The 15,617-nt window shown below is 38.4% G+C and overlaps 1 protein-coding gene across 12 annotated transcripts in view; it reads right to left on the bottom strand.

Annotated features, from left to right (window-relative positions):
- Window positions 1–537: 537 nt before the first annotated feature.
- The window catches only part of DST (dystonin), a 478,002-nt gene continuing 462,922 nt past the window's right edge, over window positions 538–15,617 (bottom strand). For 5 of the 12 annotated variants that reach the window (XM_088024335.1, XM_088024336.1, XM_028097751.2 and 2 more), the window contains 9 exons: window positions 14,476–14,638; window positions 12,801–12,955; window positions 12,545–12,619; window positions 11,648–11,665; window positions 8,778–8,895; window positions 6,265–6,464; window positions 5,691–5,801; window positions 2,502–2,625; window positions 538–1,641 (listed from right to left, as the gene is read on the bottom strand). In XM_088024335.1, the coding sequence (XP_087880461.1) occupies window positions 1,379–1,641; window positions 2,502–2,625; window positions 5,691–5,801; window positions 6,265–6,464; window positions 8,778–8,895; window positions 11,648–11,665; window positions 12,545–12,619; window positions 12,801–12,955; window positions 14,476–14,638 (1,227 nt within the window). In that variant the 3' untranslated portion in view covers window positions 538–1,378. Of the gene's footprint in view, window positions 1,642–2,501; window positions 2,626–5,690; window positions 5,802–6,264; window positions 6,465–7,374; window positions 7,447–8,777; window positions 8,896–11,647; window positions 11,666–12,544; window positions 12,620–12,800; window positions 12,956–14,475; window positions 14,639–15,617 lie in introns of all 12 variants that reach the window. The other 7 variants (XM_088024332.1, XM_088024333.1, XM_088024334.1 and 4 more) reach the window with 3 other exon arrangements.

The raw sequence follows: 15,617 nt of genomic DNA, 5'->3' as shown, positions 1-15,617 counted from the left end.
AGTTCATGTTTTCTTAGTGATTTGCTTGTTTATTAACTTTATTAACTCTTTCTCCCTTGAATATAAGATGGCAAGGAACCTGCAGCCTCAAGGTAAGACAGTGGCTGGCACATGGTTGGCACTAAAAATATTTATAGAATATTAAATATTTGTCAATCTCATTCTTTACATATTTATTATATAATATATATTATTATATTATATATATAGTATATATATAATATTATATAATATTATATCCCTGTGTTGTGATGTCCCCCAAACTCACCCTGTCACACTGTTAGTAAAAAATACATCATACATACATACCTTTATTCAAAACAAACAAACGATAAAAAAAGTTCTTTAAATAATCAGGTATTCCATATGTTCAAGTGAATATGTTTTATTAAATGCATACTAATATCTTTCTATAGTATGTGAGTATACATAATAAATTAAAATGTATATATTTATTAAATATAGATATAATACCAGAACATGATTATTTCAGATGAGAAATCAAAATAAACCCATTTGTAAGTATCTTTTGGTCACTCCAAATTGATATTGCTCATAAAAAAATACACGGATTTTCCCTGGGGAAAAAAATTAATTCCATAGCAATGTAGTTAGGGGACATGTTTTATTTCATAGCTTTCTGCAAGCAAAATTGCTTTGATACAAAATGAGTTCAATGATACAGGTGCTACTGTCCACTCAAGCAAAAGAAAACCTCACATTTATATGAATGCTCTTTATAATTACATTCTTACAGTATAATAGGTCTAATAATCCAGGACGCCTCTGGCCTCTTGGGAAGCCGCGGCACAGAAATGCTGCCAGGTTCTGGAACATCCCAGCACTGGCCAGTGCCTAAAGGAACTTCCTGTGAGCTCGGGCAGCTACTGCTCAGAGGACTGTGTGTGGACGTGCTGTCTGCCCTCCGTCTTTTAGTTTACAGTTAAGTCATCTCAAAATATATCCCGGCTGTGTGTCTTTTGGCTTTTTCAGAGTTTCTACAGAAGCAGGAAGAGGTCATGAGGTATCCGTGACATGGGCCGCGGCTGTAGCGCGGTGGCGGACAGAGCGGGGTGGGGGCACTTACCTGCAGGCACGGTCACGGGCCCTAATGTGTGCCCCGCACGCTACAGTGCAGAAGTGTTTGTGCCGGCGAAACACCTTCCTCCCCCCTCACAGACCACGTGCCTCTAACCCCAGAGTATCTGACAAAAAACCATACAGATAAAATAAAAAGACAAATACACAAATAAGGCCATCTGCAGAATTTTAAACTCACTTCTTGCAATTATTTCACAATAATTTCTACATCATATTTTACATCTTTCAAACTTCAATAATAAATGCTCAAGGAAGGGCTGCGGTGGGACCAATTGCACTATCTCTTGGAGGACTTGTCCAGTTTGCTGGCAGGTGATTTCCTCTGGGGCGTGGGGATTTTGGAAGGCTTGGCTGTGGCTGGCCGAGAACCTGCTCGGGGGGTAGGCCTGTGTGTCTGGGGGACAGTCTCCACGTCTGAGCACACGGACTGGATTTCTGAAATGTCAAAGTCTGATGCATCACTGCCTCGGCGGCTGCTGGCCCTGCTGCCAGCCTTGCTTCCGGCTCGGCTTCCCGGGCGGCTAGGGGTCTTCCTGGGATCTAGGGAAGAGAGGACCAACAGGGTGGAACCACCCTTCATTAGTACTGGGTCCATGTGCAACACATTCCTGAAACCTAATGCCACCCTTAACGTCCACACGTGTTCTTGTCACCCGGCAGGCACTCAGCCAACACCTGTGGATTCACGGCCGTTTTCCATTCCACGAGGGAAGGTGGCCTCACTCTGAGTTAGACGTAATATACAAGAAGCTAAGTTTACAAACTAAAGGTACGTTTGGGCTGAGTCCCTGGAAACAGGATTCCGCTGACTACAGATACGAGGAATACACCTATAATTTAAGATTATGCTTTCCAAAAGTTTAACATGTGTACCGAGGGCTGTGCAAACACGGAGCAAACTCTTAGATGTACGTTTTGACCAAGGATAAGTGATTCAAAGCACGTGGGAATTTAAAAGATAAGACTTGAACCTTGAAAGACGCTTCATGCTTGCTGAGCCCAGAACCCCAGGGACTGGGTTCACTATTCTGTGGAGAAGTAGAAGCAGCACGGGTGTAAGGCCCAGCACAGCTGGGTTTTTCCAGTCACCCAAAACAGAGCCCAAGGTAACTTCTGAGCAGGCAGAAGGACCCAGACCTTCCAGCCTGAAGGGGTAAGGACACGGCTGTGGTGTTTCTCGTGTTCACCTTTCTTCAGTACTTTCCAAAAGGGATTTTCCCATCCCTTAGTCTCATGACTCGTTCATCCCCTACCTCAGCTGGAGGACTGGGCTAGGTGTCATTTCAAAAGAATACAGCATCACCAATTCGTTATTTCAGCCCCAGCGAAGAAGAGCAGGGACGTTAGTCTTCGGATCACACTGCAAGAAGCCGTTAGAGACAGACCCGCACCGCACTCACCCGCAAACTGTGTTCGGACTCTGGCCGCCGCGGTGGTTATCAAGCCACTGTCATCCCCAGAGTGAAAGCCTTTCCCTGATAAATAGCCGGGGAGTCGAAGCTTGCTTCCTTGGATTGGCGTACCCTGTATTTAATAGCGAAAGGACATTTCAGGAAATGGCTCCTGTGGCATGATCTTCCACGAACAGCGAGTTACAGATGGGCAGAAACCCTCCTGGGCGGGGGGGGGGGGGGGGGAGCGTTTCGATTAAGCGCCACATGGGGTTCTCACAGCTCACTTTCCTCATTTCTGATTCTCTCCCTGAATTCAAAAGGAATTCATGTTGAAGAGAAAACACAAAAATAGCGATCCCCAAATGACAGCAAGGGGGGAAAAAAAAGCAAATTAAACCGTGAGCACATTAGTATCTTCCAGTTTGTCAGTGAATATTACAGAGTTAGGAGAGTCCTGCAGAAAGATGGGGAGCGCACGGTACAGATAGAGTGCGGGACTCTGAAAAGTTGTGCTTGCATATTCTGTCACCTCCAAAGCTTTTAGGGAACCAGGCAGAAATGAACAGACAGAATTAGAACAATAAGTAAAAAATGCCTAAACAGTCATCACTTAAATAAACTTAGCTACAGAAAACATGCAGTGACATTTTCTAACTTGGTACCATTCCACTGTAGCTACTTCCAATACCTTCTATGGCCTCTCCACCCAGAACATGAGGCAATGCTTAGGGAGGACTTCAAAAAATTCTTAAAGGAGTTCACAGAGAATGCCTAAAGCAATCACAACTATGAGATTTTATTATAAGTCTAAAATCACTGCATTTTTTCCAGATCACTACAACATTCTGAGAATTCTCCCAAAGTTAAAAAAATAAATAGAACTCCCAAGAAATATAAGGGATGTCATTTTGCCTCAATGAACTTAAAGGGAGTTGTCTGGAGGAAAGGAATCTATACACATTACATGTGCGTTTTTTTGTTTTTTAATTAGTTTTTCCCTTATTAATAAGTTGTAAATGTTTAATAAAGCGTATGTGAGATCTTTTGATACTTCAGAGTTGCAATTTAATATAAATGTCATATTTGAAATTCATTTACATATGTATTCTATACATACACTTAAGGATGGAATTTATATGTGATTTGTATCCATATAAAACTTAAGTTTTCAAAATACTTTTCACACGTCTGGATAATTAATCTTCACACTCACCTAATCACAACTTTTTTATAAATGTGAAAGATGAGGGCCTGAGGAGGGCAGTGGTTTGCCCAAGATCTGGCAACTCTGACCTAGCTAAACTCTTAACTTTACAAGAATCTCAACAATCCACCAAGAGAGTGAGGACCCCCAAATTATGAAATATATCACTCAAGGTGGCAGAATTCATTGCCATGTGAGACCCAAATCATTCTTCTCAGAATGCCTTGATTAATTCTTATTTTATTGTCACAAACCCTACCAAGTTCTCTTACAGACCCCACCATAGACGTATACTATTGTTTTCTCTGTTTGGCTGTTTTGTCTATGAGGCTATTAGAAATGAAACATAATTTTATAGTAGTTAAAATAACATACTTAAACTCTAATCTGGGGGAGTTCTCCACTTTTTAAAAATCTGAACTAACACAGCAGCATAGTCCCCAAAATTTAAAACACACATGCCGCTTGAGGTTCCTTAAACTGTTTTCAGTTTTCATAGGTGAAAGGAAGGAAAAATAAAATAAAATGATATCAAAGAGAGAGGCAAACCATCAGAGACTCTTAACTCTAGGAAACAAACTGAGGGTTGCTAGAGGGGAGGCGAATGGGGGAGATGGGATAACTGGGTGATGGACGTTAAGGAGGGCACATGATGTGATGAGCACTGGGTGTTGTATAAGACTGATGAATCACTGAACTCTACCTCTGAAACCAATAATACAGTATATGTTAATTAAGTGACTTTAAATTAAAAATAAAAAAAATTTCTCAGGTTTTGCTACAACAGATCCATCATAAGTGACAGACGTCTCTAGATAAAGTATGATACTAACCCCTCCCACCTGAGAGAAGGGGTGGGCATGAGGGGTCAGGGAAGGAGGAAGAGCTAAAGAAGGAGTTGTTTCTACCTCAATTCTACTACCACCAGCAAGGATCTTTGCATCATTTCCATCTAAGTCATGAGAGTAATAAAACGTTCTCTGCTTACCTCTTATTATTCATGTGAGGATTAAATAATAGGTTAGAAAGTGTTTTTGAAAAGCATAAAAAGGGATTTTTAAAGGTACTATAGCACGTTCATAAAAGGGTCTGGCCTTTAACATGAAATCCCCCCCATCATTGCTAGACAGGTTGTTTAGGGACAGCCCCCCCCATTATTGTGATTCTAATCAAATATGTGATTATTTGATACCTGTATGTATCATCTGGCAGAGAACTTTCCTTCAAATCTCTTTGGTTGACTTTCAATTGAATGTAGATGATCTGATAAATGAGCTAACTTGGCAAATTTTATATGACCTAAACATCTTATCCCCATCAATCATGCCATGTTAAAAAACTGAAGCATACTTAAACAGTAATCACTAAAGTCTAATAAAGACACACACCTATTGAAAATGCCAGATAACTTCTTGCATATCTCAGCCCCCAAGCCCCTATACTGATAACTAAAAGGCTTATGGCTTACCCACCTAGTGTTCCTGGGCAGAAATAAATATAACAAACATTCGGAAGGACCGTGCTCATAAGGAACACACAACAAACATTCTTCTAATGTAAGTGATTTTCTTTTGTAAATAGCAGTGCCTCTCACTCTCACCTAAAGGGGGACTATTGTATTTCTTGCCCCAATTATGGCTAGAAGCAGGAGCATACCAGGAGCTTTAAAAGAAACTTTACTTACATCTGAATATAATTTCCTGTGTGTCACTCTCCCAAAAGAGAAAAGCCAAATTAAGTATGAGGAAGAGAACAAAAGAGGAGGTACACAGAGCCTGTAAATGTAACTATGCTCAGCTGACACCAAAGACCTATGAATTGTCTTTTCTGTCTTTGCAGAAATGCTGAGTTGATACTTGTCTAATACAAGTCTACAAAAAGACACAGTATTGTCAAAAGTACATGTGTTAAGGGAGAGAGAAAGCAATGTTAGTGCGTGACAGTTTCAATGAAAGAAGACTGTTAGACTAGGATCTGGGGCCTTACGATACCTCTGCAGATGGCACGGAAAAGTCTGAGCACTCTGCTGGTTTACAAGGAGTTGACATTTTGCTGTTTGTCAACCATGGTTTACCATAATTGCGTGTTAAAGGATGGAGAATCTGTATGGAATAATGGCAAATCAAATGTAAAGTATAGCAGATAAAAAACAAACCACAGAAAGAGATATTCATAGCCAAGAGTAACATTTCACAGTAAGAATGATAATAATTAAAAATAAATGCAAAGATCTGATGGCAAATCATAGACACCAAATAAATAAATAAATAAATAAATAAATAAAGCTTTATTTAAAAAGGAAAAAAAAAAAACCACCCTGAAATGTAACTAAAACTCCTAAGTAGATAGTCTCCATATGGGCCACAAAGCAAAAGCGTGTGTGTGTGTATGTGCATGTGTACATACATACACATGCATATTTAAAACCTTCACTTGTTACATCGTGAGAAGGGATACACATGGAGAACACTGGCCCCACAGGTTCGAGGGTCCTCAAACATTCAAAAGTATACTCAAGACAGTGATGGCACGGGAGGCGGACAACACTTCCTATCTGAGTCCTACCTTGGGCGTGCTGGTGGTGGGCCCCTGCGGAGAGGCTGCCTGGCCAGCCTGACTGGATACAGAAGTTGATCGGTTGGGTGACGCTCCTCGTGATGAAGGCCGCGATCTTCGGCCCCGGGGTCGGAAGGCAGCCATACCCTGACTGGCACCATCTGCTAAAATGAACTTCTCCCGAAGCTCCATGTTTGTCCTTCCTTTAGCTGGATTATGTGACACACACAGCAAGGCACGCAGACAGAAGAGAAGGGAAAAACAAAAGAGGTGCTCAATTATGGGAAAAACAACTACCTGGCACCACAGACCATGTTGAGGAGTTCAAGAACAGCTTTTTGCCATGCCAACTCCAACGCAGCATAACAAAAAGTTAAATGCATTCCTTTACAATGCATTCCTTTTGGATACAAGTAAGTTTGGGAAAGAAAAAAAAAAAAGTGTGTTTATTCTAACACTAGACACCAGCAAGAATAACCACTATTAAAGAAAGAGTCAGCATGAAAATGGAAAGCTCATGCTAAAATATTGTTAATCCACCAGCTACTGATGCCCACATGGTTCATCACCCCTTCCCCACACTGAGAAGACAAGCCAGTAAGGCAGGGACTGCGGCTTTTGCATGTACTACTGAAGTAAGGAGAATGCCAGCATTTTAACACTGGAATTAATTAAACAATAGGATTACACAGAATGAGAGATGGTTTGTTAATCATGATGACAACATACAAACTCTCAGGTTTTTCACTTTTTATTTTATGCCTTGAAAAACTCGGTTTAACCGACATGCAATAACGAACGCCAGACCCAAGGATATGAGGTAACCCGTGATGCAACACTCATACAAACACATATGCACACGGAGAACACTCCACAAGAACCCGATGAGCAACGTGTTAGCATGTGTCCGATCACTCATAGAGCACCTACATTTGCGACACACCAGAAGTGTGCCGACGTTTCAGAACTTAAATTTGGAAGCACCAGCTCAGTTGGATATGAGTTAAGCCATACGCGATGGATGAAGCATGTTATCTTCAAACAAATGATTAAAGCAAGAATGTAAAAGTAGGAAAGAGAAAAGGCAAGAGGGGAGAGGCAGGGAGAGGGGTTGCCAACCTATAGTAGGCTGAGTAGTAGTAATTGAAGAGTTTGATTCCGAACGTAACATTTTACTCCCATGATGATGAACTAGAAAAAATGACACAGGATACCAATCACATTAAAGAATACTGTTAGCAAGAGAAGAAACAAAGTACAGTAGTTGAATATGCAAAGGGTGCTCAGATCCGGCTTTTAGCACACATTTTAGAAGAAAAGTTGCATCAGGGAAAGAAGCACTCAAAGATTTGACTCAGTAAGAAAAACGTATTTGGAAGACTTGGCCACAGTCACACTAACTTTTCTAAGCAACTCAACAGGACACTATACATTCTAATTGCTTTGTCTCATGAGTGGAACTGCATCCCTTGAGGCTGCATTATTTCCAAAATATTAAAAAAGGGAGTCTTTGTGATTTTACCCCTTTGGCGGGTATATCTTTGACCTGCAGAGAGCAGAGCTACTGAGGAGGATCGTATGACAATCCCGGGTGCCCTTAGTACAGCGGCCTGCTGACCCACAGGAACCCACTCTGATGTACCTGTATGGTCAGATGCCTACCAAATTAACAGAGGCCCCACTGCAAGAACGCCAGCCTCCCACTTGGTAGCCGGAACAGTATCAGCACGGACATTTGCTGTTGTTCGATTAAGAGGACTGAAATGAGCTCACATGTTAAAGAAAATCACAAAAATGTTATTGCTTTTTTATTTTTTCCCTGAGGAAAAATGGGCTAAGTAAACAGGACCTAACTAGACACTGCGATCAAATGACCACTTGTAAGGTCAGTCGCTTAAGAATGCCACAGTTGAATAGAGGATCTGAAAAATAAGGTAAATTGAAAGATAATCAAGGATTCTTTGGCTGGTAGGTATGGAGTGAGCTACAGTATCGTATGTTTATATTTTCAACGTGCTCATCTGCAGCTTCAAAGTAAGAGTCAAGTTGGCAGTTGATGATTATTTTCAAAACTTTTAGGTATTACTTTCGTTACCTCCCCCCAATTTGAAAACCTTTCACTATTAAACTTTTACTGTCCAGCATGTTCAGTCTCCTTCACTTCAGTCTCCTTTCATTTTACTTTGCTATGTAATAACAGATGAAATCCTTTCCCTAGTTGGTGTAATACTCATTTTGAAAATCGCAGATGGGAGCATTTCCTTAAGAAACATCTATTCTAGTATTTCCTGCCTATCAGTCTCATATTTATCGAGAAGATGTAAGGGAAAAAAATGAGAAGAACATGGTTTACATGACTGCCCCAAGTTCTTTGGGAACTTTAGGCTGACAGAGACCAATGTGAAACATTCATTATTGTAATAAATGACCAAAATTATACCCAGCATGTTTTTGATGCTGGAAAATAGTACAAAATTGATATACTTTCATGGTGTTTTTATCTTGACATAGCATCTCCTTACCCCTGCAAGGATCATTTTTCACTAAGAACTCATCAAGTGCCATCCATCCACCTCCAACACGAACCATTACGGTACTTCGTAGGATCCGAACGAGTCGCAGTTGCTGGGAGTCTCCAAACTGTGAAGATGAAGGAAGAAAGAACCTCTAATTGTCAACAGCAAGTCTACACTAAAGGATGATGTGCAATCTGCAGTAGCTTAAAAGCAACCAACTTAAATTTCTTGCTTAGTTCACAGCGATTAGTAAAATCTCAGAAAAGGGTGTTTGAAATGATCTGCGTTAGACTGCTGCATGCTGATTTAGCCCAAAGGAAACAGTTTGGAAAAAGCTAACAAAGATTATCAAGTATAATATTGAAGCTTTGTTCAAGAAATGATTTTTCTTTATGATAGAAACAACATTAGTAAGGCAGTAATTGAAAAATGTTTCTAGAAATCAAACACAGACATGAAAATAAGCACTGGCCCACTAGCCCAGGGCTTATACAAAATAAGATTCTAAAGAAAATCTAATAAACTCTGATTCTTCTTCATTAAAACTTCCTGCTAAAACTGTTTTCCACTGAAATCTGTGAGAGAAATCTGCATAAACTCATTTCAGTTTCTCTAAGAGCAGTTGTGACTTAGAGAGATAAAGTAGTAAATGAACATGACCAACAAAAATTTCACAGTCAACTAAAATTTCTGCATCACTAATGATCTGGTAAACCAATTTGTTAAAGGCTGGATTAATGTGCCATTTTGGATTACTGTAATATTAGAACAGCCACTGACACATTATTAATGATATAGCTTTCAAATCTAAAAAGCCTTCTCTTAAAGCTGTTTGTACCATAATTACAGACACTAATAAGCAGTCGAGTTCTTACCCTTTCAATGGATCTCCAATCACTTGGATACACTACAAATTCTGCAAGTCCTGAAAAAAGGCCTAGACTACACAGTTTCTGATTGTAAGATTTATTTTGAAAGCCCATGAGAAATAATTTTATATTTTTAAATCATTTCTAATAGGCTCATGTTCAGCTTGTAAAAATCACCAAACCAAATTTCACGGTTGCCAACCCAGCAGATACCATAGCAAAATGAACAGTCAGGTAAGCATAAATAAAACTTCTTTTAAAGGCAGGTAAGATACAATTGTGACTTTGACTATTTGTCTGGGTTAATGATGGATAAACAGAAAGCTTTATTTTAAGTAGATACAATCTGCCACTTTGCAATATGCTTTAACACTGAGTTTCAGGAAAGGATCCCTAAAACAAAGCCAACCATTCAAGACCCTGAAACTCAAAAGGACCTGGAAAGCATGTAAAATGCACCAGCAGGAACTCATGTGTTTTACATCAACCCTTTTTATATTGCTATTTCTAAGTCCATTTTCAAGCCTTGAGATTTAAACTTTCCTATAAATTGAACCGGTTCCTGAAAAGTAAATTAAAATTTAAAAATCAAAATATATACTTATTTTGTTAGAAAAAATTTGGTGCTGCTAATAAGCAAAGGAAAAGGAAGGGATTTAAAGAAAATTACCCTTAAGAAACCAGATAATTAGACCAGACACTTTCGTTCCAAGATTATGTTCAAACAAAAGTTTTAAGGAAATAATGTTATTTTATAGAGATATTTCAATTCTAATAAATATGACTTACATTTATTTTGAGAGGGTATTCTCTAGACAACTAACATTGCCTTCAGAATTTCCCTAATTTTCCTAACAGCCAAATCGTGAGGCAAGAAAAAAATAATGTTTGCTCTTAGTGTTTTCAGTGAATAAAACCTTTTTAAAGAAGAGCATTTTTCTCATCCTTTCCACAAGTAAAAAATACTACCCCAATTGTTGATTCAGAAAATAACAAGAAGTGAGCAGAACAGTAACTTTTTATCTATTATAACTAATGCCAAGTCTTAAAGACATCTATTCAAAGGAGCTGAAATTTCTATTTGAAAAAATTATGTGCTTGCGATGAATGGGGATAATAGGTAATCTGAAACTTGAGAGGTAATATGGCTTAAAAACCAAGTGGCAGAGTAATATCTAACATGATATGGTCAGGTATTATAAATAGTATGATTCTTTCCAAAAGCATATAGTGAAAAACTCTTCTCTTTCGTTTAAATCAAAACACAATTTCTCTTTAGTTCTAAAAATTGTGATCATGACACAGGGCCACTGGACAGTTTATACTGACTTCAGTGAAAAGTCAAAATGGGATAAAGTGTGATTTTAAGATTTCATAGAAGTTATAAGAGATACATTTCCTCAAAAGGAATGATACCAGAGTTAAAATTTCTACTCAGAAGATGCAAAGCCCTGAAGCAGTGATTTAGGACAAATGGGACAATCGCTGCTTTGGAGAGAATACATTACCTGTGGCTAAGCGCCAGGGAGACTTCTCACTACTCTTGTCTTCCCATGTCACTGCCCAGTGCGGATCCTTCTCTAGCTACTGTCAACCATATGACCTCAATGTTTGATTTTTTTTTTTTTTACCTCAATTGTTAAACACAGCATAGAGATGTGAGCATCATCAAATCTGTGTTCTAATAAGTATTTGCATAAAATATATGCTAGCAGTCTCATTATAAACTGGAACCAAAAATTGCATTTGTAACACTGTGACCAGTCAAGCTACAATTTATTATCTGGTTTGCTTAAAAGTAATCTCCTCATTTGAGACACACGGCAAAAAGGAATCCTGGATCAAGGACCCTTAACAGCGTTTACAGAAACACCACGCCAACCAACAATGTAGTAGCTAGGGCAACAGCATGGGAAAGATTGGCCATGGCAAGCTTTAATGACTATGAATTAAAGTTAAAAAAAAAAAATCATTGGGAACTTGAGAATACATTCCACTGGTTTATACCTGATTTCCCAGGAAGAACTGATAAAAAAAAAAAATGAAAAATGGAAGAAAGACACAATTAGTTCAATAGGAAACTTTCTATATGACTCTAGAACACACATACAATCTGTCACACCTTGGGCTCCTGGATATAGTATCTAGTTTAGAGATGTGCAGGTACCCACTTCAAACCATATAATCAGTAAATTTTCTATAAAAGTTTTTTTTTTTTCTTAAACTCCTTGGGTTTCAAATTTAGGTTAGAAATTCAAATATGTTGAATATTTTTCAATATGAAAATATAAAAACTAAAGTCAAAAAGAAATTTCGCTTGTAAGTAACACACTGTATTAGGGAAACTCAGCACATTTCCTATCTAGCTACTACATGTAAGAGATATTCCAAAAAAGAGAAAAAAAAAGATAGAGGAGTGACAAAGTCACACTGATGTTCAAATAATTATTTTGAAGAAGGTGAACTGAGCTTTTGAGATTCTGAATAAAAGGGAAAATAACCACACAAGTGGAAAACTGCCCCTTTTTCATATTTCTAAAAATCATTCAACATTCTTAACTTAGTGGTTCTGCCTTTGAATAGCTTTGTTATTAGAAATATGAAAACTTACCTGTAATCATAATAAAATACATTATAAAGTCATAGGAAGCAACCTGAGTATGTGGGATGTGTTTTCCTCCTTAAAGTGAAGCGTGTGTCAAAGATATGTCCTAATTTACAAAATGCAGGCTATCTCTATATAATTCAAAATGACAAAAGCTGGAATTTCATATACCATTCTATTGTGATGTAAGGTAAAAAATAAATAATTAGCATTCCTGGAAAGCAATGCAGTTCAAATCGTATATAAATTTCCATTTTTATCCTTCAAGAGAACTAAACTGTTAATTTTTGAAAACTCACCCTGTATTTGTTGTCTCCAATCTGTTCAACTTGAAATCGTTTTGCACATTTACACTTCGCTACCTGCCTTGTCACCTGCCAAAAACAATGAGGAAATGTCCACTTAAAGTTAACAGTACATCGCAGAGTCCGTAAACACCTCGACACAACAACTCAATATGGAAGTACATAAAATAAAATGGCTGCATGAATTTGCATGTGGTATCCTGGCAGCGGCACACTGCTGCTATTGCAGGGGGTGGGGGATATGGAGTACCTCATCTTCGATTTTGTCGGCATCAGTGACGGGTTTATATGCGTCTTTATTTGGGTGAAGGGCTGCTACAAATTCATAGTAGTCAATATACCCGTCGCCGTCTCGGTCAAAGATGTCTGCCACCGCGCTCATCTCCAAGCGGCTGGTTGGAAACTCTAAAATTTTCAGAATAGTAAAGTATGATAACTGAGGTATAGCTGAAAAATAAAACTGTAAGATACTGAACGGTGTACATCACGATGATCTGATCTTTGTACATGTTGTGAAAGGAATCCTTCCATGAAGTTAACACACCCACCACCTCACATATTTATCTTTTTGTTTCTTTCTGAATGTTTAAGTTCTACTCAGAAAATTTCAACTACACAATACAGCGTTATCAACTGTAGCCATCAGGTTATACTTTAGATCCTTAGACGTACACATCGTCCAGCTTAAAGTTTGTACCCTTCTACCAGGCTCTGCCTATTCCCTCCCCCTCCCCCCAACCTCCCAGCCCCTGGCAACCTCTTTTCTACTCTGAGTTTCACTATGTATGTAGATTCCACGTATAAATGATAATTAAGATACTCTCAGAATAAGCCATACTACATTCCCAGTGAAAGTTTTTTTTTTGTTTTGTTTTTTTTAAAGATTTTACTTATTTATCTGACAGAGAGAGACACAGCAAAAGAGGGAACACAAGCAGGGGGAATGGGAGAGGGAGAAGCAGGCCTCCTGCAAAGCAGGGAGCCCGATGCGGGGCTCGATCCCAGGACCCCGGGTTCATGACGTGAGCCGAAGGCAGACGCCCAATGACTGAGCCACCCAGGTGCCCCACCAGTGAAAGTTTTTAAGACCTGCTATTTATAACATTTTACAAAAAGATTTAATCTTAAAAAAAAAAAGTTAAATAGTATAACTTGCTAATTCTGCCTCAACTGTATTATTTTTATCTTAATGTAGCCAGTTAAATTATCAGGGTCATCAAACATATTAAAATCCTCTTAAAAGCTGATTTATATCATAACAAATGAAACCACTATATATGGGACCTACATTTATCTTTAATTACTACCAGGGTGAATCATTTGAAATTGCTGTCTTTCTAGGTTGAAAACTGTTTAAAATTAGCCAATTTCACATGGTTTAACTACCACTTTACTTAAGGAATATATGAATTTTATACATATGAATTCATATCATATATACACTCATATGATTATATTAAATTTAAGAATTATTTCCAGGAACATCTGCCAGAGAAATCACGTCCATATGACTCAACCATCAAACAAGAAGGTGACACATACCTTAAGAATTTTTATAGAGTTCTAATTTCCCACTAATGACAATAATTAAATGTCAATTAGAACAAAAAAGGGAAGAGGCTGATTTGAATTGATTGATTTCTCATTACAGGTCGGACAAAACAAACAATCTAAGAATCAGATTATTAACTTTATTATCCTAATGAGGACACAGCTGCAGTGGAACAAGGACTATACTAACTGCGGTTACATGAGTATGAAGTATGCCCGACTCCAAAACCACGCATTTCACCAAGGACACGTCACTGAGGGCAGTGACCTCATAGCCAAGTTTAAAGACAATGCTTCATTGGTAACACAAGTTTAAACTGTGCTTATTTTCTTTAAAAATGACATCATTTACAGTCACCTCTCTTGGGACTTACTTGAGGAAAGAATTCCATCAATAAATTCTTGTCGAGTTATTTTCCCGTCCTGATCTTTATCAATTCTCCTAAAGAAGTCCATCACTCGAGATTTCTTATGATTCATCCACCTCATGTATTTTTTGCGCCAGATATCAAAATCAAAGTTAGCAAATTCCCTCAGCTGGAAAGGACAAAAGGTATTTTGGTTCATATGGGACTCAAATGATATCTCATACTTTATGAATAAAGGTATTTTTAATGACCTTCCAGGTCACATACAGGTCTTTCTGACTTCAAAAAAAAAAGGTCTGATCTTGCAAAGGGAGTACAGGAACATCTTTCCTGGAATTTCACTCCTGTCACTGGTTTTTCTTTTCAAATAAAAGAAACAAATAAAGCTCCTCAAGAAATCAAACTGAAAATTTCTGAGACTGCCAATGTGATAAAGGTGGACGGCCCCAAAGAAACACTACTGGTAAGTTCTATGCCCACCAGACAGTAGGCCCAGCTCAGTAGCACTTACCACCTCTGCTCTCTCCCTGCTGTTTGCCATTCTACCTTCTCTAGGCTTCTAAAAACTTCAGTTTCAGAATCTGAAACTCTAAATCTTAGACCACAGTGTATATATATATATAATTAAAATACCTGAATTATCAACAGTTATATTTCCCAGGTAGTACCAAGCAAACATATGTCAAGCTGGATCTTTTCTTATGGAGTCAGCTTCTGACTATGTTAAAACACATTATAGTGGACCCTTGAACAACATGGGTTTGAACTGTGTGGGTCCACTTTCATGCAGGTTTTTTACAAAATAAAAAAAGATGTATTTTCTTTTCCTTGTGATTTTCTTAATAACATTTCCTTTTCTCTAGCTTATCTTCTGATGAGAATACAGTATATAACACATACAACATAACAAAATTTGTGTTAATTGCTTATCATGGGTAAGGCATTTGGTCAACAGAGGCTATTATAGATAAGGCTTCAGGTCAACAGTAAGCTTTTAAGCATTTCAGTTTTGGGGGAATCAAAAGTTATACATGGATTTTTGACTATGCAGTGTATGTGGGGGGGCGGGGAGGGGGAGGATGCTGGCGTCCCCAACCCCCATGTTGTTCAAGGGTCAACTGTTGTTTTTTACTTTATTGATTCCCTAA

This window comes from Eumetopias jubatus, unplaced genomic scaffold, assembly GCF_037043125.1.
Source record: "Eumetopias jubatus isolate StellerSeaLion01/CBP00866 unplaced genomic scaffold, mEumJub1_p1.0 scaffold_6, whole genome shotgun sequence".
NCBI lineage: Eukaryota > Metazoa > Chordata > Mammalia > Carnivora > Otariidae > Eumetopias > Eumetopias jubatus.
Note: the sequence above shows the minus strand (reverse complement) of the source record. Positions and strands in the feature narration are given on the sequence as shown.